Below are 23780 nucleotides of genomic sequence, written 5' to 3'. Positions count from 1 at the left end.
GGGTCACCCAGTCCCATCCCCTGCCGAAGCAGGGTCACCCAGAGCAGGGGGCACAGCACCGTGTCCAGGCGGGGCTGGAATATCTCCAGAGAAGGAGACTCCACAGCCCCTCTGGGCAGCCTTGGCCAGGGCTCCGTCACCCTCAGAGGGAAGAAGTGACCATGCCATAAAGCTGCACGTCCCCGTTCACGGTAAGTTGAGCAAGTCTGGATCCGTTCCGCAAGAAACAGACTTAGGCACCTGGCCGTGTGTTTCTGGGCCTTTCTGAAACCCTGACTTACATGGCATGGGGCCCTACCTCACTAAAGGCTGAACCTGAGTGGAAAAAAAGTAGCTTTCGGTCAGATGCGGCGATGGTTTTTTGGAGAAGCTGATGCCCCAGATCACTGCTCTTTGCACACCCCCAGCTCTGCTGTGCCTGTGAGCACTCCTTCGTCTTCTGTAGGAAACAGCAGTTAGGTGAAGGCAGGACTCTCAAGGGCCGCCTCATCTGAAGTTGGCATCGGCAGCTTCAGTACTCCAGCGGATGTTCAAGCTCAGGATACCGCCTTACAACAAGCCACTCTTCATTTCAGGTGAAGTTTGTGTACCAGCGTGACTGTGGGCTCCAGCAAACCTCGCGGGCTTCAGAGGAGTATGCAGGTCACAGCCATCGGAGAACAAATTTCCACTGTCTCAGGAAAACCAGTTGTGCTTGCGACAGTCTCTCGAGAGTGTTCACATGCACTGCTCTGCTGTCAGAGCTGTGAGAGCAGTTCAGTGGGAGAAGACACATCATTAGCAAAAGCAGGAGGCAGTAACATGTTCAGTCTAACTAGCAGCTGTCTGAAGAGTTAAATCTAGATTCTCCGTGAAGTAGCCTGGAAAGCATTATTGCCCCTGCGCTTTGAGATACAATTGAAGATTTCTTTCCTAATGAATAGAGAGCTGGATACAAACATAGGGCAATGCAGAACAGAGCAGATTGTGTGGGTGGCCAGAGACAGGCTATGCCCTGAGGCAGTTGCATCCACCAGAGGATTGCAGCAGTCATGGATAGTCATAGCATCACTCTTTTCCCAAGAGTCTGAGGGAGGAAAACTTCCCTTCTTCCATCTGTGAGTTTATGAGAACGCTTCCTGTTTAAAGAAGAGAATAGATAAACAAACAGAATAGTGAAAGATCACCAAAAGAATTTTCACAGAATCGTAGAATGGTAAGCGTTGGAAGGGACCTTAAAGATCATCTGGTTCCCACTTGCAATAATGTCACTTCCCCAATAACAGCCAGCTAAATGACTACTGCTCTGTAAAATAAGAAGTAGAATTTGGTTTGTTATCTGTCAGTAATGTGAGAATTCCGAAATGGTAATACAGTTCCACGATGTATTTATAGTTAGTTATTGCTCTTGCTTTGTAATCGAAAATGTGAATTTGTTTAAAAAAACTATTTGGGGTGCAAAATCTACACCTATTATTCTGGCTCTCCTTTGTCTTCCATCCCCTCCTGAAAAAAAAACCCCACAGAAGAAAACCAGATGCAAGGAGGAAATTTCTACTCTCTTAGAGCATGGCCATTAAAAGCTGTTCAGCAGGTAGGAGTTGAGGGAGGGAAGGAGCTGGGGCCCTACTGCTGGGAATCAGGAAATTTGTTAAAGCAACTTTGCCACCAGCAAAGAAAATTCTGGGGAAGGGGGGCAGAAGAGATGGGTGAGGTGGTACTGCAGGATGGCCTGCTCCGAGGAGAGCAGTGCTACGCGATTGTGGCGTGTTGTTCGATAGACAGCCCCTGCATGGCCAAGCGAAGGAGCAGCGAGAGTGTTCTGACTTGGCCTGAAAAAAGTCGACTTTGTAATGCTGCTGGTACCACTGGGTCTGGAGGACTTCGCACGACAAGAAGGATTGTTCTTGGGGGTAGAAGGATCAGTGGGGATACAACTGTAGATGCTTACCACTATACTATACTATACTCTGGGCTCCCCAGTTCAAGAAAGATGAGGAGCTATTGGAGAGAGTCCAGCGGAGGGCTGCGAGGATGATGAGGGGACTGGAGCATCTCTCCTACGAGGAGAGGCTGAGGGAGCTGGGCTTGTTCAGCCTGGAGAAGAGAAGGCTGAGAGGGGACCTTAGAAATGCCTCTAAATATCTGCAGGGTGGGGGTCAGGAGGACGGGGCCAGACTCTTTGCAGTGGTGCCCAGCGACAGGACAAGGGGCAATGGGCACAAACTGAAGCCTGGGAAGTTCCAGCTGAACCCGAGGAAGAACTTCTTCTCTCTGAGGGTGACGGAGCCCTGGCCCAGGCTGCCCAGGGAGGCTGTGGAGTGTTTATCTCTTCTTAAACATTTATCTCTGCCCTTTCTTGCATTTCCCGGGACTTGGCCTGAATTATTGGTTTGGCTACCACGTCTTCTCTCATCCTTGTCCTTTCCCTCCTTCCTCTGCATGTTGAGTTGTTCAACAGGCATTCTTCAAAAGCCCATCCCATGTACACAGAGAGCCTTTTGTTAGGCACCACTGGGGTAGAGCTAAAGGTCATAACTTGCACTGCGTCCTTGGGCGAGAGCATTAAAAAAGCCTTTTAATCTCCCTGGCTTTATTTTTAATCGTGAGCAATGTAATCAGTAGGTGGAAGTAACTTTTCATCTTAGGAGCTGCAGCGGAGTAAGATAATTTTAGAGATAGGGTGCTTACAAACTGAGCTGCTAACAGGCACAACTGCTGCTGCGACGGGTTGAAAGCAAGTGAGTCTCTCCTGCGTTACGAGGAGTGCTTGTAGGTTTTTTTCTTCTTCTGTTGTCTAGCTTAGCCTCTTCATGGTTTTAAAATAGTGATTTGATATCATTCATAAGAGACATTTTGTCTGCCTGCAGTTGCTATTTTGAGAGGCAGAATGGTGTGAGAGGCCTGGAGTTGCTGAGAAACAGAACAGCCAGCACTAGGGGAACGATCCTATTAAATTACCCCTACTGATGTGTATTTCTTCAGCGTTGTTGGGGTTGAGCATATCTGTGCTGTGTTTTGAGGAGCATGCTGAGGCCATGCTGAAAACCAGACTTGTTTTCTGCAGCTCTGAAGAACCCGAAGTGCAGCTCACGTGCCCTCTGGGAGCCTTTGTTGTGGAAGATTCTGTTACACTAGTGTTCCTTCAGATGTTTCAGCGTCTTCGACCCAGCCTCCAGCTGCCAGGCCAGAAGGGAGTGGGTCTCTGCCAAGACCCTGTGTCACATCTGTCAGGCCTGAGAGAGGACAGGTCTTGTGCCGGATCGTCCAGGCCCATGTGGATATCTCGGAAAATAAATGGCATCTTAGATAGCAGGAGGAGCCGGTGTTTAGGCAGCTGTCTCACATCCTGCATGTTTGAGCACCCTGTAACTCGGGCTGCTGAGGGGCACGGCCGGGGAACGCGCTGCCCTTCCCGAGAGTCCTCTTTCCAACCCTGGAGCCAGTGCCAAAGAGCACCATCTGCATCCCCGTTTTTGGATATTTCCTGTCTTGGTTCCGATATTCCCTCGGACACCATTGCCCAGTCTCCTCTGGAGCTGGCCGAAAGCCATGACAGCAGGCACCTGTCCCTAGTTGGATCAACAGGATACGAGGAAATACTGGTGCCTTTCTGTGCCCTTGGACTTTTTTTTGTTGCTTTCCCTTTGCTTTACAACAGCCATGATCTGGAGCTCTGTCTGCATGGTTTTCTTACATGCACACGGTGAGATAGCCTGGGATCTTCCTAAGTGGTGCAGCTTTCTGCAAATCAACCAAAACCAAACAGATCTTAGAATGGTTTGGGTTGGAAGGGACCTTAAAGCTCATCTGGTTCCAACCCCCCTGCCATCAGCAGGGACATCTTCCACCAGACCAGGTTGCTCAGAGCTCCATCCAACCTGGCCTTGAGCACTGCCAGGGAGGGGGCAGCCACAGCTTCTCTGGGCAACGTGGGCCAGGGCCTCACCACCCTCATGGCGAAGAATTTCTTCCTGATATCTCATGTAAACCTGCCCTCTTTTAGTTTAGAGCCATTCCCCCTTGTCCTATCACTACACACCCTTGTGAAAAGCCCCTCTCCATCCTTCCTGTAGCCCCTTCAGGCACTGGCAGCTGCTCTAAGGTCACCCTGGAGCCTTCTCTTCTCCAGGCTGAACAGCCCCAGCTCCCTCAGCCTGTCCTCGGAGGAGAGGTGCTCCAGCCCTCGGATCATCTTCGTGGGTCAGGAAAAGAGAAATTTCTGAAACATCTCTTCTTAACGGAAGGCGTGTCAGAGGAGTAGAGCATTTGTCAGGAGAACTTGAAATTTAGGTAAGGGTACAATAAAAAACTGCAGCAGCAGGAGGCAAGAGTTTGGGGGAGGCAGGCGTAAGCCAGTATCTTTTCATACAGATATGACTTAATTTTCTTATTTTCAAGGTTTTTTGAAAAGAAGGGAAGTTAAATGCTTCCTAAAATAGAAGTGGAGTTTTCCTTTTATTTTCCCTTTCCATCAAAGAGGGGAAGACTGTTAGGCTTTTCCAGTCATGCCAGGTCTCATAACTACCTAGAATCAATTTCTTGGATCCTTGTCAAACAATAGCTTTAACTGTGTTACAGGCAAGAACTATTTCACAATAAAAACATATATGCATCTGAAGTAAACGTCCAGCCAAATTGAAAGTGTTCCTTAAATAACAGTGAGCTTGTAAATGTAAATACTTTCCAACTGTTGCTTCTTTTTTCTTTGTCAAATAGTTCCGAAGGCTTATAGTGCGCTTTGTACAAGCTACTGCCAGATTGCATGGCTCTGTTGTCTTGTGACAGCGTTTTCAGAAATGCGTAGCACTGAAGAGAATTTAATCACCTTGGTAAATAATAATTACGTTTAAAAAAAATCAGTAAAATCACAGCATGATTGTGTCTTGTATTCCAAAACTGAAACTTTTACAGAGCAGTTGTAAGAGGGGATAAGGAGGAACTGCAGTGTGAAGCTCTTCCTCATCATTTGTAGTAATTGTCATTCATGTTGCCACAGAAGATGACCTATTTTTTGTTGTTGGGTCTGTTCTTTTCTATAGTTTGGAAAAAGAAAATGTTGCATTGGTTTAAAATAGTTCTCAGGAAATTGCTGTTTGAAAGTGTAATCTTTCTACAGCCTACACTTCAGCTGTCGTTATAATAAGATTTGGGTTTTATATATATATATATATATATAGCAGGTTCATTTGTGCTTCTGCTATTGCACCACAAATTCTGAAGATTAGACTTCTTGCTCGATAGTCCTGCTAGGCTGTGGAGAAGAGGCAACTCTGCTGCGAAGAGAACGGACTTTTTATAAAAATCTACTCAGAACAGAGCTCGTGTTAGTATTGCCGTTGAGCAGGCAACTGTCACCTTTTCGCTTCAAGCTATGATTTGATGTATGAGTCAAGGAAAAGAACTGGCTCACTGAAATGCCACTGCTGTTTCTCCAGTCTGGAGGTAGCAGAGTGGTGTGACATTCACATGCTAGTTCGTTTTATTCCAGAGTCAGAAGTCCTAATGTGTTTTGGTATTCTGCAGTTCCGCTCTTAAGAGAACATAATTGATTTTACATTAACATCCAAAGACAGGGTGAGGCTTTGTGTAGTGGGAGGTGCCACGCAAACTCAGCGTAAGATATTGATTGACTCCTGGAGAGTTTTAAAGGCAAGCGATAACGAGCAAGAGCAAAATGAGCCCATGCTGGATAGTAAGACGATAACATGGATTATCAATGTGCACCAGTTTTTATTAAGACATAAATCCCTGTCCTACTTTTTTCCCTTCTTTTTTATCTTCAGAAATGCTTTAGAACAGCTGTATATTGGCTAATTGTGATAGATTTCCTCTCGATGCTTCCAAGGAGTTATTTTTTCTGACCAGTACTTTTCAGGCTTTGATTTGACAGTGCTTTCTGATGGTTAGTCAAGAAATGGTGTACTTAAGATGACTTCCCTGTGATTACAGCCCTGTTCTGGAAGCTCGAAGGTTCTCTGAGTGAGAATTTATAGGACAATGATAGCACGCATGTTGGGACTGTTGTTTGTCTACGGATGTACTCTGATGATGGAGCAGAGATTTTAACAGACGGGTTCTCTCTGTTGGACAAGGTGCTGTGGGAAGAACGCAATGGAAAATGTCCTGTGCTTGCGTTTTGTAGAAAGATATGAAGAGCACTGCCCTGCTGAAGAAGTTTAAGAAATAGAGAGATTATTTACAATCATTATGTTTTGATCTGAAAAGAATACCCACTGCATTCTGGGACCGTGAGTTCTGGAGCTGGTTTATACACATTGTAGTATTTAATGTAAATAAATTTAATTTACCCATTATTTGGATTGGTTTTGTTTTCACTTCAGTTAGTGTGTCTAAAGTCAGATATATAAATGCGGTTACTAGTCTTTGCAAAGTATGTGTGTATTTCTTTTAAATAATTCTCATCAACCAAATGCAATTTTTTCATATTATCCTACTAAATAAGCAATTGCAATTTATGATGTGTCTGTCAGCTACACAAGCACTAAAAGGAGTCGAGTTTATATGATGGTTACTGGAGAGCGTGAAGCTAAGCCTGAATCCTCAAAGGTGTTGAGCTGTCTAATTCCCATTGCTTTTAATGCAAATCGAGTGCATAAATGTCCCTTGTGTGTCATTGTCATTGTCCCTAGGCTTCTTGATTGCCTGTCTTCCGAAAATACGGACGTGCTGTGTTACAATGATCGCTTCTTCCAGCAGACAAAGTTCAGAAAAAGGTCGTGGTGGTGGTTGTGAAAGCCCTGACATCTCACGAGACCAGTTATGGCTTACTGCTGAGGTGTCCTACGAAACCGCTGTTTGTAGCTGCTGAATTCTCCCTTTTCTTTTCCAGCCTTTTCATCCGATGGTGAATTTGGAATGCTCCAGAGATTTTCGACCGTTTCTTTGTGCCCTCTATGCCCCTGTGTGCATGGAGTACGGCCGGGTCACTCTCCCTTGTCGCAGACTCTGTCAGAGAGCGTACAGCGAGTGCTCCAAACTCATGGAGATGTTTGGGGTCTCTTGGCCTGAGGATATGGAGTGCACCAGGTGAGCAAATCTGTTTTCTTCAGAATCTCACGATAAAATTTTAGTATGATCTAGGCTGTTTTATGTTGTGAAACAGACGTTTAAAATGTGTTCCATTACAAGAGGCCTTATTTTCCCTTCCATTTGTGTAACAGCCTGTTTCCTGGGGTGGAAACTGAGTTCATATTTCTATCATCTGCCCAAGAGAGAAGCTGAAAATTTCTGTGGGCAATTATTGTAAGCTGCACATGCATATTCTTAAATGAATTAATATACCTGTCTATTTTTCTTCTTCTTTGTCATTTATGCTGACCTGCTTTTGTCTGCTATACCAAAGTTTAGCAGGTGATACTGCCAGAAATTTCTCTGAGTGTTAAGCAAAATTACATATGCTAGAGATTAATAGTCTCTTTTTCTGAAGGGGGAGCTGGCTGCTTTTGATGAGTGTGTAAAATCTCAAAGCTCTGTTTTCCAAGCATCTACCTCTTGTTGAGATTGTGTGCAAGCAGATGTTTTCAGCTTTAAATTACACAGCTAAATTTATGGAAAAGTATTCAGTGATGTTCCAATCTTTTTGACACAGAATATATATGAAATGAAAAACAGTATCTTTATGCTTTATTTTTTAATAAGTGACTCTAATAGCAAAAAGAAAAATACAGGAGCACAAACAGGAAGAACTAGTCTCTCTTACGGTTGGATAGGAGAGAATGGAGAACAATTAAAACTTCTTTTAGCAAAAGAATAAGTCAGAGGATGCTTAGGTCCTGATAATCTGGGTCAAAGATGGCTCTAACTTGGCTCTAACTCCATACTCCGAACAGATGCCTGGGCCCTTTAGGTCCTGACATCTCCTCGGTAAGGGCCGGGTAGTGAAATTTCAAAACCAGAGCTAAAACTACTGAAACTTTGCTGCTGCCGTGCTAATGCCATTGAGCCAGAGCACGAACTGTGGCAGAGGAGCAGCCGTACTTAGCGTACGCTGCGCTTGCTGAGATGATAACATTTAGCAGAGGGAAGAACCGGACAGCCATGCGTGGAGTCCCTCCAGTTCCTCCTTCAAAACGTGAGACTGCACCTCCAGCACCCCGTAGCCTCCAGTCCTACTGAATTACGGAAATATCTTCTTCATCATTTCAATTTATTAATGCGATTTGCAGTGCTAGATTGGATTTTTGGCCTCACTAGCTCACTGTGCTGTCTGATAGCAGCTGGTACAGTTGCTTAGGGAAAGATTTTAAAATGATCTACAAAATCATGCTCGCTGGGGCACATAGTCTCAGCTTGCAGTAAGCCTAAATTTATGGACATCCCAAAATGGATTTTGTATCCTCACGTTCATGCCCCCAGTGGGCCCCTTGTCCATTTATTTTCTGTTTTATTTTAAACTTATTTTATAGTTTCAACATCCACTGCATTCTGGGACCGTGAGTTCTGGAGCTGGTTTATACACATTGTAGTATTTAATGTAAATAAATTTAATTTACCCATTATTTGGATTGGTTTTGTTTTCACTTCAGTTAGTGTGTCTAAAGTCAGATATATAAATGCGGTTACTAGTCTTTGCAAAGTATGTGTGTATTTCTTTTAAATAATTCTTTTCTTACTTTTTAGATTCCCAGATTGCGATGAGCCATATCCTCGTCTTGTTGACCTCAGCGTAGCTGGGGAGCCCACAGAAGAGGCCCCAATGGCAGTACAGAGGGATTACGGTTTTTGGTGTCCTCGGGAGTTGAAAATAGACCCTGATCTGGGTTACTCTTTCCTGAGGGTACGGGACTGTTCCCCTCCTTGCCCAAATATGTACTTCCGCCGTGAAGAGCTCTCCTTTGCTCGCTACTTCATCGGAGTGATCTCCATCGTCTGCCTTTCTGCTACCTTGTTCACTTTTTTAACTTTTCTGATCGATGTCACAAGATTTCGCTATCCGGAAAGACCGATAATATTTTATGCTGTCTGTTACATGATGGTGTCGTTAATTTTCTTCATTGGCTTTCTGCTTGAAGACCGAGTAGCGTGTAACGCATCTAGCCCTGCCCAGTACAAGGCCTCCACAGTGACACAGGGCTCGCACAACAAAGCTTGCACCATGCTTTTCATGGTGCTCTATTTCTTTACCATGGCTGGCAGTGTCTGGTGGGTCATTCTGACCATCACGTGGTTCTTGGCAGCTGTGCCAAAATGGGGCAGTGAAGCAATCGAGAAGAAAGCGTTGCTCTTCCACGCCAGTGCCTGGGGCATTCCAGGAACTCTAACCATCATCCTCTTAGCAATGAATAAAATTGAAGGTGACAATATTAGCGGCGTATGTTTTGTTGGCCTCTATGATGTGGATGCATTAAGATACTTTGTACTTGCACCTCTCTGCCTGTATGTTGTTGTTGGAGTTTCCCTTCTGCTAGCTGGCATTATCTCTCTCAATCGGGTTCGCATTGAAATCCCGTTAGAGAAAGAGAACCAGGACAAGCTAGTGAAGTTCATGATCCGGATTGGCGTGTTCAGTGTTCTGTACCTCGTGCCACTGTTGGTTGTAATTGGCTGCTATTTCTATGAGCAGGCTTATCGAGGCGTGTGGGAGACGACGTGGATTCAAGAGCGCTGCAGAGAATATCACATCCCGTGTCCCTATCAGGTGAGGAAACCGATACGACGTATTCAGGAGTGCAGAAAGTGGATGATGAGGGGATATGTTAAGGCTTGCTTGTCGTCCCTAAGGGAGAGTGCTGCTGTTCCTACAAGGGAAGGTTCTTGCCATACTCGTATTATTTGGATAATGCATTTACGCCTTCTGTAAGACTGGGTTTTACTGGAAGGTTGGAGGCTTGCAGCAGCTGCTTGGTGGGGTTTTTTGTGGTGGTTCTGGGCTGTACGGGACCTATACAGGATATAAAGATGCTGTTTTAAACCAGCTTCAAGAACACAACTTAATGAGGTGGTTTTGGGTCATTAGAGATGTGTTAGAAGCTTTGCTCTGGAGGAATTTTGGCATTTAAACTGAGTTGTCATCAGCCTGATTACTGCTTTTTCTGGTTATTGTTGTTCATCTGTAGCGGGTTTGTTGCCTTGATTAGCCTAGAGGGTTTGTGCTCATTTTAGAGCAGTCTATGCATGTGTCAGAAAACTGTATAAAATCTCACTTGAAGTGACTGCTGAAGAAAACCAGAGCTTACAGCTCATCAGTTTTGTTTTTTCAAGAAAATTCCACTTACCTGCTCAATATGTTTGAGTTATCACAGGAACAGAGGCCTCTGCGAGCGCCAGATATCCAAGTGTCCACTGTTTTCTTCAGTATTATTCTGGTGCATTTGCAAAGAAAGTATTTTAAGTATTAATTACTTGAAGGCTACTTTCCTTTTTGAGTCAGCGTGGCAAATTGTTTTGGACTGATAGCGTATAGTTATTTTCTGTAACTTATTTGGAAGCAACTTTATTTCAAGAAGGCTGTACAGCGAGCATCTATTATATAGCTGCACACACAGATATGGCTTGTCAAAGCTCACATTTTAACGCAATAAAATGTCGCCCAAAGGTTTGGCTTAGTCTATATAGCTTGATAATAATCATTTTATTACCTTTTAACCCTTTTTATTGTTTTCTCTGTTAGATTTTTATGAGGGTGTGACTCTTCCCTCCCATCCCATGTGTGAGCATTTTTATGGCAGGAAGTGTCTGTTGGTGGGTGCGTTCAGTTTCATTTGCTTGATTGAGTCTTCACTGCTGTGGGTTTTAATTTGTTCAACTGATTGGTGCTTAAAAAGAGAGAAAGAGGGGGACACGTGGTTTTCTCTCAGTGAATTTCAAATACCCACCATATGCTGATCTAAAACCTGTATAATAATCTATAAGGTTAAAAGGATATTGCTTGCTCAGAATGTTGAACAAAAACTGTTTTAAAGTTCGAAACTCCTGGTGTCTAAGGACCAAAATCCTGGCTAGTGGAACGATGAAAACATGTAGTAAAATGCTACTCAGATCTCTGGGAAACCGTTAACGTAATGGCTCAGCGGGAGTCAAAAGAACAATAATGGTTTCATTCACATCAAATTGGGTTGAAGGACCCGTAGACCCTAGGGAGCATTAGAAGGGTTTTTCTTCTAACCCATCCAATTTTTTTTTCTTCAACTAAACAGGTTTCCCTAATTAAACTATCCAGACTTCTAATAGAAGCAGATTTCCAAAGCTGTGAGGAAACATAACTTTATCTTTAGATCATGCTAGTAAAATTTATTATTAAATTAAGGGGAAATTTAAACCTTTTTGGAGAGTATCACTCACTTGCAAACTAAGACCGTATTTTTTCTACGTCTTCAAGTTATTCATATCTGTAAAATTAAGTTAAATATTGTTGTCTGAGATTAGACTATCCTAATGTGAGAGCTGTAGTTGGTTCCACAGTGGACGTAGGTTTTATGTGCAAACCTTAGACAGCGTTGCAGTGGTTAGAATTTGTTGCTTGCATAACCACACTTTTTTCTAACACCAGCGAATCTGAGTTGAAAAATTCATTAGTCTCTTCAACCGTGACATCACTTTTGCCATCAGAGGATGATGCCACAGTAACTCATTCTGGAAAATTGCTACTGGGGGAGTTCGAGTACGTGGCTGCGACAGGCATGCCTCCCTGCCTCCCTCCCGTGTGACTGCTTCACGCAGGAGATACCGCGGGGTTAATCGTTTGCTACGGATCCTGCTGGCTGCTGCTAAACTCTTCAGCTGGGGTTCAAATGAAAAACAGACATCATCTTTCTTCGGCTACCTAAAGGGCTAAATACCCCTTGGAAGACCCCAAAAGAGAGGAAGCAACAAGATAGCTTTATGCCTTGATCTTGATTTCTGGCTACCTGGATGTTTCCTGGGTTGACCTGGCTATGTATTATTAGGGTTATCATCAGATCTGGGAGGCATCTGTTGCTTTCCTTCTGAAATAAAAGCTTTTTTGCCACAAAGAAAATCAACATCCCACTATTCCCTCTCTGAGGAATAAGTGCAGGGCAAAAAGGAGCTCGTGTTACCTTACCTTGCCCTCAGTCTCCTGGGCACTCCAAGTTTCTGGGAGAGAACAAGGACGGGATGGGTTTGTAGAAGCTGGTAGCAGCTCTCTCCCCATCAGCACATCCCCGTCCTCAATTTTCTGTCGCACCATGGGCTGCTGCAGTTCAGGCAGAGAGTAAATACTGTTTCCTTGAGTCTCCTTCAGTAAGGAAAATGTTACTACCACATTGAGAGGTGAGGTTTCTTTATGATATATTCTAATATGATTAAGAAATTTAGTTGCATTTTCCCCGCTATAGGGGAAATGCATTGGTTTTGTGGATGTCCACTTAAACAGGCAACTCAGAGTTGTGTTTTGTATGAACCTGGATAAATCTCTTACTTTAGTTAAAAATACCAATATTTCTATACTAGAGCATCTTTCTTTCAATGTGAATAAAGGCAAATTGACTAAGAAGTTACCACAAATAATTATTTTAATGCTTTCTGATGCTAGGACTACTCGCTGCAATTGCAGCGATGAAATCTGTTTCCAGTCACCGTTACTTCTTTGTGAAATACCTGCTAACAGCAACCTAAAATGTCTCAGCCCACCCCCTCCATTTTCACCAAGGTCAGGACATTTTTGTGTTCCTGGCGGGGGAACGATGCCTTTGTAATAGACTTTCAGCACAGTAATTTTGAAACGAGGAGCTGAATTTTATGTTGGTATCACTCTTTTCACTCATTGCCTTAAAACGGGAGTTCGTGCCTGACCTCAAAAAATAGATTAATCTTTTTGTGCAGGAGGACTTCATGCAGCGGAAAATGAAGTTAATTTTCGCTAGCTGTGGAACCTGGTACCCTATCAGAAACGCAGCATTATAGCTGGGCTGTATGCATTAAAATTCTGACCTGAAGAACATCTCATATGTAATCTTTTTTTATGAGAGTATAGCGCAATTCTACATCAAAGCAAAATGCAGAAACGAAGGGAAAAAAGCAGGGAAGCGTGACACAAATCAATCATAAAATAATCACATCTAGTCATCTCTTTTGCTATGGTTGAAAATGCCTCCTTTTCTGCCCCTGGTTCCGCATCTGTTTGTGGCGGTGCTGGTTCTGCCAATATCACAGCGTCGTTTGGGGGGCAGAGCCTTGGAGCGGAGAGCTGGACTTCTGTGACGTTGGGCTCAAGGTGGGGCATGTGGGGAAACAAGACTCTGCGTGCTCCTAATGCTGTTCAGTGTGGCTATCATCATCCTCATCGTCTCTTGAATGATTTTACCGTTCTTAACAGCTTCTTGGTACTGGCTTGGCTTTATAGTCTGCAGTCCTGGCGCAGTGGTTAGCTTTCAGAGTGTGTCCTTTGCTCTCTTACTGTGCAATTTCTTCCTTGTGTGCTGATGGAGTAGGTTGTGCTACGGGAACTAATTCAGAGGAGGTGGTGGACTGGGGTGGAGTTTTGGCCAGTCACTTCACAGAAGCACAGAATTGCTCAGAATCACGGAACGGTTGAAGGGACCTCTGGAAATCATCTAGTCCAACTCCCCTGCGCAAGCAGGGTCAGCCCAGGGCCGTGTCAGGTTGGGTTTTGAATTCCTGTCGCCATAAAAACTAGAAGTTCCTTTCTGTCAGACATCTAACCTCAGATGCATCTGATGGAAGGTAAAAAGTAGGGTAAAAAGGGAAAAATTTTGAAGTGTATAGCTACTGTTCCATATTCTTGTCCTCCGGGTACTGCAGTGTGTTGTTCTTTACAAGGAGAGCGTCAGTTTTGTTCTTCTTGGAGATGACAGTCAAACTGGGACACAGCGACCTTCCCTAGTCGGTGAAAGTGGGTCTCAAAACTGAGATGAATTTGGCAATACGGAGTGGGATAGATGCTCAGCAAAGTCTGTCTCCAAAGCCGGTTGCAATGTGCGTTTCTCTTAGGAAAAGCAGGAGTTCAAGTGGTCGATACGGCCTTTCTAGCGCAGAGAAACAGAGGGGGCTGCAGTGAGCCAGAAACATTTGAAGATGGAATAAAATGGTAACTGTCCTCTTCCCAAGAGAAGGAAATGCGTCTGCTTTCTTGGAATAGCAGAGTATGGTGTTAAAAGCTTTTACGTCTTTTATTAGTGCCACAATTGAACTGTGTGAGGGAGTTTCGGCCTGAAAAGGTTTGTTGGGCTGAACAGCAAAATGATATTTTCTGCCAGGTAAAGAAGGTCCTGAGTTAAGATTCACTTCTCTTCAATCCAAATGTAAATGGACTCTCCACAGTTTTCACGAATGCCTTGGGGCTAGGCCAGGCACTGTGCTGCTGGGAGAGACATCTAATTTAGATACTAAAGAGGAAAAAAAGGAAAATAAACCCGTTTCACAGATGTTTGCTACCCTGGTGGGAGTCCCTGAGAAATGCAACTAAGCAGTGTGAATTATCTTTGCTTGCGATCTGAGATTCATCATTTCCCTGCTCCTGTGGCTTCGTCGGATTCAAAGACCTGAGCGCCAACTTGCTCAGAGTGGAGGTGGTGCTCCCCGCTTATCTTTTCCATATTATTTAGAGGAATGGAAGCAGATGTGGACAGAGCATTCAATTTACTGTTGATAGGGAAGACTCGATAGCAGGGTAAGTTTAGAACAAATTGCAAACTCAGGGTTTTGTGTTGGAAACTCACTTTTCTGTAGGAGCTCGGTTTTGTGCTGGATGCTGAACGTCCATCCACTCTTGCTCGGTCATTGTAGTAACATAGTTCAGGTAGAGTCCTAAACCCAGAACCAGAAGTAGAAATAATGATGGGTCCATTTAGACATGGAAGGCACTGAAATGTATGGATCTAGCTGCGGAGTCTGTTTGCAGCCGACTTCACCAAGGAATGGCGCCGGGCCTGTGCAGTGCCTGCTCCACAGAATCACCGCTCCTTCAGCTGTGGGGCGTGACCTCGGATAAACCAGTGCAAGGTCAGAGATAAAAGAATGAATGTATATTAGAATGGGAATGATGTGAAAATCAAGAACAGCTCCTGAGAGCAAGGTTCATTTAGAAAATTTCAGATGTCTCCATCTGAGCCAGGCATCGTAGCCTCCTCTTCTGACTGAAGCAGAGAAATGGGCATTTTTGTAGTGATCCATTGGACATTTAGGTGCAGGGCACCCTGACAATTTATTGTGTGTTTGCAGAGCTCACATTTGCTCTTACTGGGCATTTTTATGTTAGGATTTTTGCTACAAAATTCTAGGGAAAATTTTTGGGGGGAGAGGTTGGGGCTTTTTGCAATCTGTCCCCTGCAAAAATCAGGATATGCCTCCACACCTTTTAACCACACTTTCTAGTCTTGATTTGGAGAACAGCAATTCCGGAAAGAAAACTTGGTAACAGGTTTTTTGTTTGTTTTTTGAAGAAAGGACGTAAATAAGCACCTAAGACCACAGTACCTGGAAGGACGTAGGCCTGCATTTGGGAATCCCGTGGACGGATAATTTCGCTTTGCCAAGCATCGTACAAACACGCTTCGACTGCCAGTGGAAGAGGCTTTGTCTGCAAGAGCAATGAGCCCAACACAACTATTTTTGCAAGAGTCATTTTGACCAGCTGAGTTCTTGAAGGAGTTACTGTGCTTATCTCTTTAAACCTTTTCTGTCTTCCCTCTGATCTTCGCCTGAACAAATTAAAACTACCCGGGTATTTTTAAGGGCTTAACTAGTGAGCGCGATACCGTAAGGTGGTGTAATACCACATGCCATTTCTACCAGCAGCAAAACTAAACAGTCAATCCAGCCAGTTTTTTTTTCCTCCCCGCTGTACCTATTTCACTCCGGTACGAGGCCCCAGGCTTGCTGCGTAGTAACGGTAAATGGGTTTTTACGGAAGATGGGAGCTCTCACCCATTCACTTCTGTTCATTACTGCTGTCGGATAGAGAAGGGAGGATTAATTGTGGTTGCCTGAGATACTAAACGTGTAAATGGAAAGAATGTTGTGTTAATGGTACCTCTTGTCTGTCAATGGCAGTTACATGTATCTAGTGCATACACAAAGGAAAACAAAGTACAAGGTTGCTAATAGATTTCTGTTAATATTGAAATTATATCGTGTTACAGGTTATTTTAAGCCATCGCATTACAGGTTATTTTAAGGCATTTTTTGGCAATTAACGTTGGATAAATGGATTTTAATACTAGGATTCATCTCTGTCACCTGCTGATGATTTTGGCTGAAGAATTTGTCAGTTTTCTCGTTTCCCATTTTCACAAATGTACTTTTCGATCTATTCACAGTTAATTTCATTTTACTGTAAAATGTCAAGATCATTTTAGATGTCTCAAAATTAACACTGCTGCGATACAAATCTTCATTTCGGACTAACAGCTACAAATCACTTTGTTTTGCGTCCTGCTCAAAGGCTGCCCACGCAACAGGGGCAGGGGTAAACTTCTCGAGCGTGTTTCACTCCTGCTCGGCCTGGCTTTGTCCTTCCTTCGCCTTATGCCTGGTGAACAAACGCTGCAGGAGCGTTACCGAAGGCAGAGACCGCGCGTAGCCGTCGCGCAGGACCGTCGCAGCACAGGGAAGCTTTCTGACAAACAGGTGCCAGCTGGAAAGCAGCGCTGCTGGTAAAGCGAGGACAGGCTGAGAGCCAGGAGTACGGGAGCGTTGAGTCGTCTGCTCTGCTGTCCCTTCACTCTGCTGAGTATTGCATCTCGTAGTGCCCACTGTGGAAAAAAGATGGACAGAAGCAAAAGAAACATGGAGACAAGGCGCTGCAAGTTCCAGCTCAGGTTCTGCAGCTGTGTCTCTTCATTTCTCCCCTACCTCCCAAAAAATAAAGAAGAAAAACAAACAAAAAAGCCTTACTTAATAATTTTTTTTTCATTTTTTATAGTATGTTTGCTCCCCAAATTCTTGATAGACATTTGAATTTCCTGTAGAGATTTTAAATTTTGTCATGGCAAAGTTGACTCGTATGCACTCTAAGAAATGCTCTTGTAGCGGCCTGTCTTTCCCATGGCTGCGTTGCGGACAAAGTGTAACCCCTCTCGACACAGGCTTTGTTTTCATGCCCAAGTGCTTTGGAACAATTGCACACACGGACCAAAGAAAAGAAAAGATGGGGCTTGCAAACATCTTGCCAAAAACAGTGGCAAGAAGCAAGTGTTGAGACGTGGAGTCTGTGTTTTTGGGGGGCTGGTGAGGTTGGGATGGAGTTTCCCCGTTTTTGTTGGCTGCAATGTGGGGCATTTTCCAGGTCTTGCCTTTTTCTCCACTGATCAGGGATGTTGCCGCTGTCTTTTGAAATACAAACGGCCTCAGCTGTTTCGCCATCTGCCTTACGGTGGGTCTTCAGAAACATGCGGGGGAGAGCGCTGAGCTGGATACAGAAAAGAAGCTTTGTGAAGAGATGTCTTAGCGCCGTTTGTGTGTGGCACAGGCATAAAGAGAATATATTTAGAGATGTCTGTAAATCTAGATTATTCCTCCCCCTGCTTTTTCATTAGGTATTGTTTAGAATTCCTCTTAGAAGAGGTAATGGATTTGCTTAAATCTGCCCTAAGGACTTGCTTCTTGTTGAACGTAATTATTCTGTCCTAAAACAAAAAAAAAAGAGGTTGAGGTAAAACCGTATTTCCCGTATTGCTGTTTACACAGAAGAGACTGAGCAGATCTGAACTATGAGTTAGGCTTCTTTCAAAAACAAAAGTAATGTCAGCGCAGCACAGCAACGTGAGTCACAGCATTACACTGCTTCCCAGCAGTGATTCAGTTGATTTCTCCTGGTTTAGATGCTTGGGAGGAAGAATATATGCAAGGAAAATAATACACTCAAGCTAATTTCTCGGAAATCTCCTTTTCAGCATTAGTAATATCAGTCTTGTCTCCTCCTCGCACGTCCAGGACTTAGATAAATCCTACATGGGATGCAGTGTATTCTCTTATCTCACCTTGGCACGTACGCAATTTCCAGTCAATTAACATATTGAGTGAAAGCAATCATTTCATTCACGTGACTCTTTTCTGGCTGGTTTTTTAATTGGATTGACTGAGCTAGATACAAAGGGAAATGTTGATTTCTCAACCATTCTCTTCAGACAGGTTGATTTGCACTTGTAGCCAAGTGTGACTCCTCAAGGTCATCTTTTTCTTTTTTTTAATTTCTCCTTATTCAGTATTTTGCTGAGGGCAACTTGCCGAAGGAGGTCAAATCTTGCTATTTTTGAGTTCTCAGTTTCATTCCATTCTCTTGTTAATAAGCATGCCTGGTATCTAGAACAGCCTTTAACTCTGACTATTAAGGAGGCTCTCTTCTTCCACTGACTCTCTTAATTGCTATTAAAATGGCAACAAAGACGAAGTTAGGAGGTTTGATGTCCCTTGCTTTGAAGCAGCAGTCACTCTTAACTGTCAGAACTGAATGTTGCAGTACATGTGTTAGGAAATCAGTTACCCAAAAAAAGATTTCACTTTTAATTTTAATAAATTAAAGGAAATTGCCTATAATTTGCATTTGAAAATCCCGAATAGCAACGCATTCATTAATGATTATGAGTCTTTCACTGGGTTTCGGAGTTCCTTTGAGACGTTGGACAGTCATGTCAAAATAGCTGTAGACCAGCTTGCAAAGAGAAAGTCTTTAATGGGCTGTTAACTGTAGGTCTCTGCCAAAATCTCAGCGAATGCTGAACCTCGGTGTTTGTGAGTCCCAATATTCTGTCTCCGAGAGAATGTCGGTGAGATGGCTTTTGTTGTGCTCCCTGTAGCGCTCCTTTGCTATGGAGTGACTTGTCCTGTCAGCTCAGACACACACGGTACAATGAATTTCGGAGATGCGGCACTTCTGAGCCTTTATTCCTGGTGATTCCAGAGTATCATTATTCTTTTCAACAAATTTTTAAAACTTCAGTCCTGGAAGAGTCCTTACATTTGAATATCATTGGTCTCAGGGCTAGGCAGTTACACCGCTGACAACAGATTTTCTGCTGAAAGCTTCGGCTTTTCAGGAACTTGTGATTGCAGTCACCGTGTCTGCAACGCCGCGGGGCGTGACGCGGTGACCGCGTCCCACGGTGAGTGTTTTGGGAGGTTTGCTTAGTGATGTCACATAAAGCAGTTCAGTCTGTAAATATGCAAATATAGACAGATGCTTACTCTCTTTTGTTAAAACAATTTCTTTCTAGACCTGAAATCAGTGTTATTAAGTAAAGATTATACTTAAAAACAATGGATCTATTCTGATGATGGAATATAAGGAGATGTCTGAACGAAGTTCACCTGTAAGACTGGTCCAGGTCTCTCAGACGTGTTCTGTGTGTGCCTTGATCTTGGTAAACGTCCGCTGAGCTTAGGCATGGCTGGGCTACGTGGCGTGGAAATGTAACAAATACTTGCACGTTTCAAGTTTGATTTTTCTTTTATATTATTCATATGAACAAACAGTGCTCCCCAGCATCATCCTTCTATGAGTTCTTTTTTTCTTAACAGAGACCTGTTGTTCCCTAGAAAAGTAAATGCAAAGAGTAGAGTATCTCTTCCCAGCATGTATGAAGGTTTGCTTTCCATGTGAGCTGAGCCCGCTCAAGAATCAGGTACACCTTCAAAGTTCAATTGAGGAACATAAAAATACTTTTTGTGTGTGCATAAATAAGAATCTTTTTATACAGAAAAGACTGTATTTGAGTTATCAAAAGAGTTGGGTTATTCAGATGTTTTCCATTAACAGTTTATAGTCTTAGACATATGGATATATATCATAGAATCGTAGAATGGTTTGGGTTGGAAGAGACCTTAAAGCTCATCTGGTTCCAACCCCCCTGCCATCAGCAGGGACATCTTCCACCAGACCAGGGTGCTCACAGCTCCATCCAACCTGGCCTTGAACCCTGCCAGGGAGGGGGCAGCCACAGCTTCTCTGGGCAACCTGTTCCATATTTACTTGTGGTTAGTTTGTGTGTTTTTTCTTACTGATAGAGTTTCTGAAGTCATTATATATAAACTTTAATGATGAATTATGTTAAAATATCTGTTATGCTTAAAGAAACTGAAGACCAGTGCCTATTTCTTGTTTTCATGACAAAAGAGTCAAAATATGAACACCAAACTGATCAGCAGTACCATAAACTGAGGAGTGTCAGAGCTGATAAGCAATATCAAAACCGACGAGCTGTGTCACCTTCCAGGGTGCAGAACCGTGACAGACCAGAGTTAGAATGCTTTGACCAGGCTGCGTTAGAAGTTTGGGACTTGTCTTTCTAAAAACACGTTGTTGTATAGGTGTACCAGCTCAATTTTAATATGTGAAAAAACTTTCATCTGTAGTCCCAAAGCAGTTCTTTTGAGAGCAGTCTAAGAGGAGTTTTAAGCAGATATGCGGCATTGATAACTCTTCATTGTGCCTATATTTATTGGAGGGTGGAAGGGACCTGTGGAGACGATCGCCAAGCCCCTGCTCAGAGTGGGGACACCTAGGGCCGATGGCTCACAGCCATGTCCTGCTGCATTTTTAATTTCTCCGTGGTCAGAGACTCCACAGCCTCTCCTGGCAGCCTCTTCCCCTGTTCAGTCACCCTTGCAGCCTTACAGCATTCCTTGTTACATTGTAAAATTTTCTCAATTGGTGTAATAACCCTGACACCCAATTATTTTTCAAAGATTCAGCTGAACTGATTTTTTAAAATCAAATCATGTAAACTATCATTAACGTTATTCTGTTCACACTGTAACTTGGAAAAGAAGGCCTTCAGATGAATGAACACAATATTTCTGTGGACAATAAGAAAAATTTTATAAATACCATGTTTGCCAAAAGAGCTATTTGTTTCTTCTCCCCTGAGTTCTGTACTTTTGCTCAAAGCTACGGTTTGGCTATTACTTGCATCTTTACAATCTTACATTAATCTGTTTCTTACGACTTCATCTCCTGCGATTTCACAGTGTGGTAATTGCTCAGGCCGAACCATTCTGGGAACAAATAGAATCTCATGTGCAAGTAGTTTTTTTTCTGTATGGCATTATGTGACTGACTGCATTGTGTTGGATCAAAAAAGACTGTAAGAAGAAAAGGAAAATACATGAGAAGCGATGAAAGGGTGCCAGGAGTCGGGTTCTGTTAGAGCTTGTCTCTGGAGGAGGAGAGGGTGAGAGTGTACGTGGCCTTGCAAAAGAAGAGTCAGAAGGGATGCAGTAGAAATCCATAAAGGACAGCAAAAAAGAGCTGTTGAAGTCAAATGGCAGCGCTGGCAGAATGATAATGCGGTCGTGGATAAACTTCAGCTGGAAATTAGAGAATGATATGATGAATTGAGGGGGGAGCTCAGGATTTCAAGATAAAGCTGGGTAACTGAATGGGCTCGTGTGCCGTTGCTGGCTGCAGCAGTGGAAGGCTTGGCTTGACCAAGGATGTTTCTCTTCTGCTGTGTTCTTAGTGCCAAGTGTCTTCATTGAAGTCATGGGAGTTTATTAATGGGGATGTATTCCAAGCTTGGGTCGTAGAAGCTTGCTAAATTTTGTCTTGTAAGAATTTAATAAATTCGAGAAAGAATATCTGCTGCCAAAATAGATATTAAGGCTGCAAAGATTTTAGTCCAAGTATATTTTTAGCAGCAGGGTTGACAGAAATCTGATTTTTCTAATTCGTTAGTGCTTTTATTTTCCCTTCCCTGACTTACTGTTTAATTCCCAATGAAATGCTAATATCTGAAGAAAAGCATGCTGTTTTTTCTGAGTGGCAACAGGGAGCTTCCGACCTCTCTGGCCATGGGACAAATGTCCCAAATTCAACCTGTATTTGACAGATTTGCCAGTAATTCAGGGCGGCATCTCTCTCATCTTGCCTCCATCTCCACGAAGGATAGCTATGTCAGCCAGTGTGTGGTGGGTGCCGGTAGCGAGGCGTTTGCTGATGGAACTTTGTTTCAGCTGTGAGTTTATTGACCCGTTTTAGCCCGTGCCAACCGCAGTCCCTGTTAGCACAAAGACAGAACATTACAGTAACACCGTCTGGTTCCACAGCCGGGGTGGGGACAACTGCATGACAGGTTTTTTTGGTGAGCATTGGGATTTAAGGAAGAGAAATCGTAGTGGATGGGGTTGGTTTCATCCTTTGTGTAAGACACCTTTGGGTCAGTCACGCCTTGACTTGAAGTGATACTTTGTCATGTTAATCCCTGCGTTAGTTGCAGGTCTGTAAGGGAAACAAGAGTTTACGTCGCAGTTTTAATCACATTATGGGTCCTTGGACCTCTTATGTCAGACAGCTACAGCACATCCCAAGGAGGGTATTCGGGAGAGGGGCTGAAACGGTCCAAAGGGAGGAATATGGTCAGGAGCTGTGACGTGATGCTTTTATTCAGATAAGCTGTGCTGGGGAAAACAACTTGGGGGGGGGGCGGGGGGGCACTTGTTTGCTTTTTCCCCTCTGCAGAGGACACCCCACTTCAGCTTGTACGTGTCACCAGGGAGAGGAAAGAGAGGTCCCCATCTCTCGTGGGTCGTACGCTCAAGTAGACTTGCGTTTCCCATGCTAGTGCTAAGAGACTCGTGGTACCAGTTCTGCATAATGGTGAAACAGAAGGCAGGTGCTTGGGCAATCTCTCTAATTACAAACCATGGTTAGCACTTAGAAAATTAGTTGCTGTGATTGAACGCTGTCTTCAGTGTAAGTGAAGCCACAAACTACCAGACATGCAGCTTTTCCTTGGTAAACAGGGCGTTCTCCCAGCAGGAGCCTCCTGGAGCTGCGGAATCAACCAGTCCCAAGATTGTTGCGAGATACCGGTGCGGTGATCGCGGAAGCTGTAGTCTGCTGCGTTCCCATCCCACGAAGGCAGGAGCGGTTAGCGTCAAACTCCTTGATGGTTGCTGGTCGCTGATGCTGTGATTAATCGCAGGGCCCGAAGGGCAAGAGCGTTGCAGGCAAATTGTTAAACTCGAGTTGTGAGTCAGGGCCTTTTTAGCTGTCCTCTGGGATCCCTTTTCAAGAAGGAAATAGATGAGGAAAACCCTGCAGCGTTACCTTGTGAGAGGCCGCTCTCGGCCGTGCTGTTCTTTATTCGAGCGATTTTTCTGGCGGATGATGAGGCTGCAGCGTGTTCCCCTGGCACAACGCGGACAAGGGATGACTTCTGGTGAAAACCAGTGCAGTTCTACCAACAGAATGATTTCTTTCCCATATATTTCTTTCTTGTAACATGCCAGAGAGACTCAAGAGAAATTCTTCTAAAATATAATTCATTGCATTTTAAATCTTCTGTAGCGGCAGTTTTCATAAAGATGTGGGTTTTAGGCACTTAGATTAAATTCTTGAACAAAATGTATTGCAGATGAGTTTGGCGTGGTGAGATGGCTCTGCAGTGCCTCAGCTAACACTGAACTTCTGTGGTGAAGAAGTTTCCTCCAGAATAGCCTTTATCCCATTAAGATGGTAATTTTATAAGCTTTTATTACAGTGTCTTATTTATTTATTTTTAGCTTGGGTTAAGTTTTGAAGCTGTCTGTTACTGGCCCAAGTCTTGCATGGGCTGAACACCGTGCTTTCATTTCCACTCTGGGTATATAGCAACTCGGTAGTTATTAAGTCTGGTTAATAATTATTAGTGCTTTTTCATAATTGTTCTAACAATTTAATTGTCTTAATGTGAGCCAATGGACGAAGTTAATGCGTGGTGCTTTCACGCTGCCGCGGCTGAGGAGAGCGCAGCTGAGAGCAAGACACGGAGAGCATCCGTGTCCTCACCTGCCAGCGCAGAGCCGCGCCTTCAGAAATCCCGCGGGCTGAGCGATCGTCTTTATTCCGCCGGGAACAGTCTGGCGATCTCGTGAGCCAC

The 23780-nt window shown here is 43.8% G+C and overlaps 1 protein-coding gene across 2 annotated transcripts in view; it reads left to right on the top strand.

Annotated features, from left to right (window-relative positions):
* FZD3 (frizzled class receptor 3) overlaps positions 1 to 23780 on the top strand; it is a 66013-nt gene that overhangs the window by 27802 nt on the left and 14431 nt on the right. The window contains exons 3-5 of one of the 2 annotated variants that reach the window (XM_075415066.1): positions 6833 to 7029; positions 8623 to 8779; positions 9566 to 9640. In XM_075415066.1, coding sequence (XP_075271181.1) covers positions 6833 to 7029; positions 8623 to 8779; positions 9566 to 9640 — 429 coding nt within the window. Of the gene's footprint in view, positions 1 to 6832; positions 7030 to 8622; positions 9641 to 23780 lie in introns of both variants that reach the window. The other variant, XM_075415065.1, reaches the window with a different exon arrangement.

Source organism: Opisthocomus hoazin, chromosome 2 (genome assembly GCF_030867145.1).
Source record: "Opisthocomus hoazin isolate bOpiHoa1 chromosome 2, bOpiHoa1.hap1, whole genome shotgun sequence".
In the NCBI taxonomy this organism is placed as follows: Eukaryota; Metazoa; Chordata; class Aves; order Opisthocomiformes; family Opisthocomidae; genus Opisthocomus; species Opisthocomus hoazin.
This window is presented reverse-complemented; position numbering and strand designations above follow the sequence as displayed.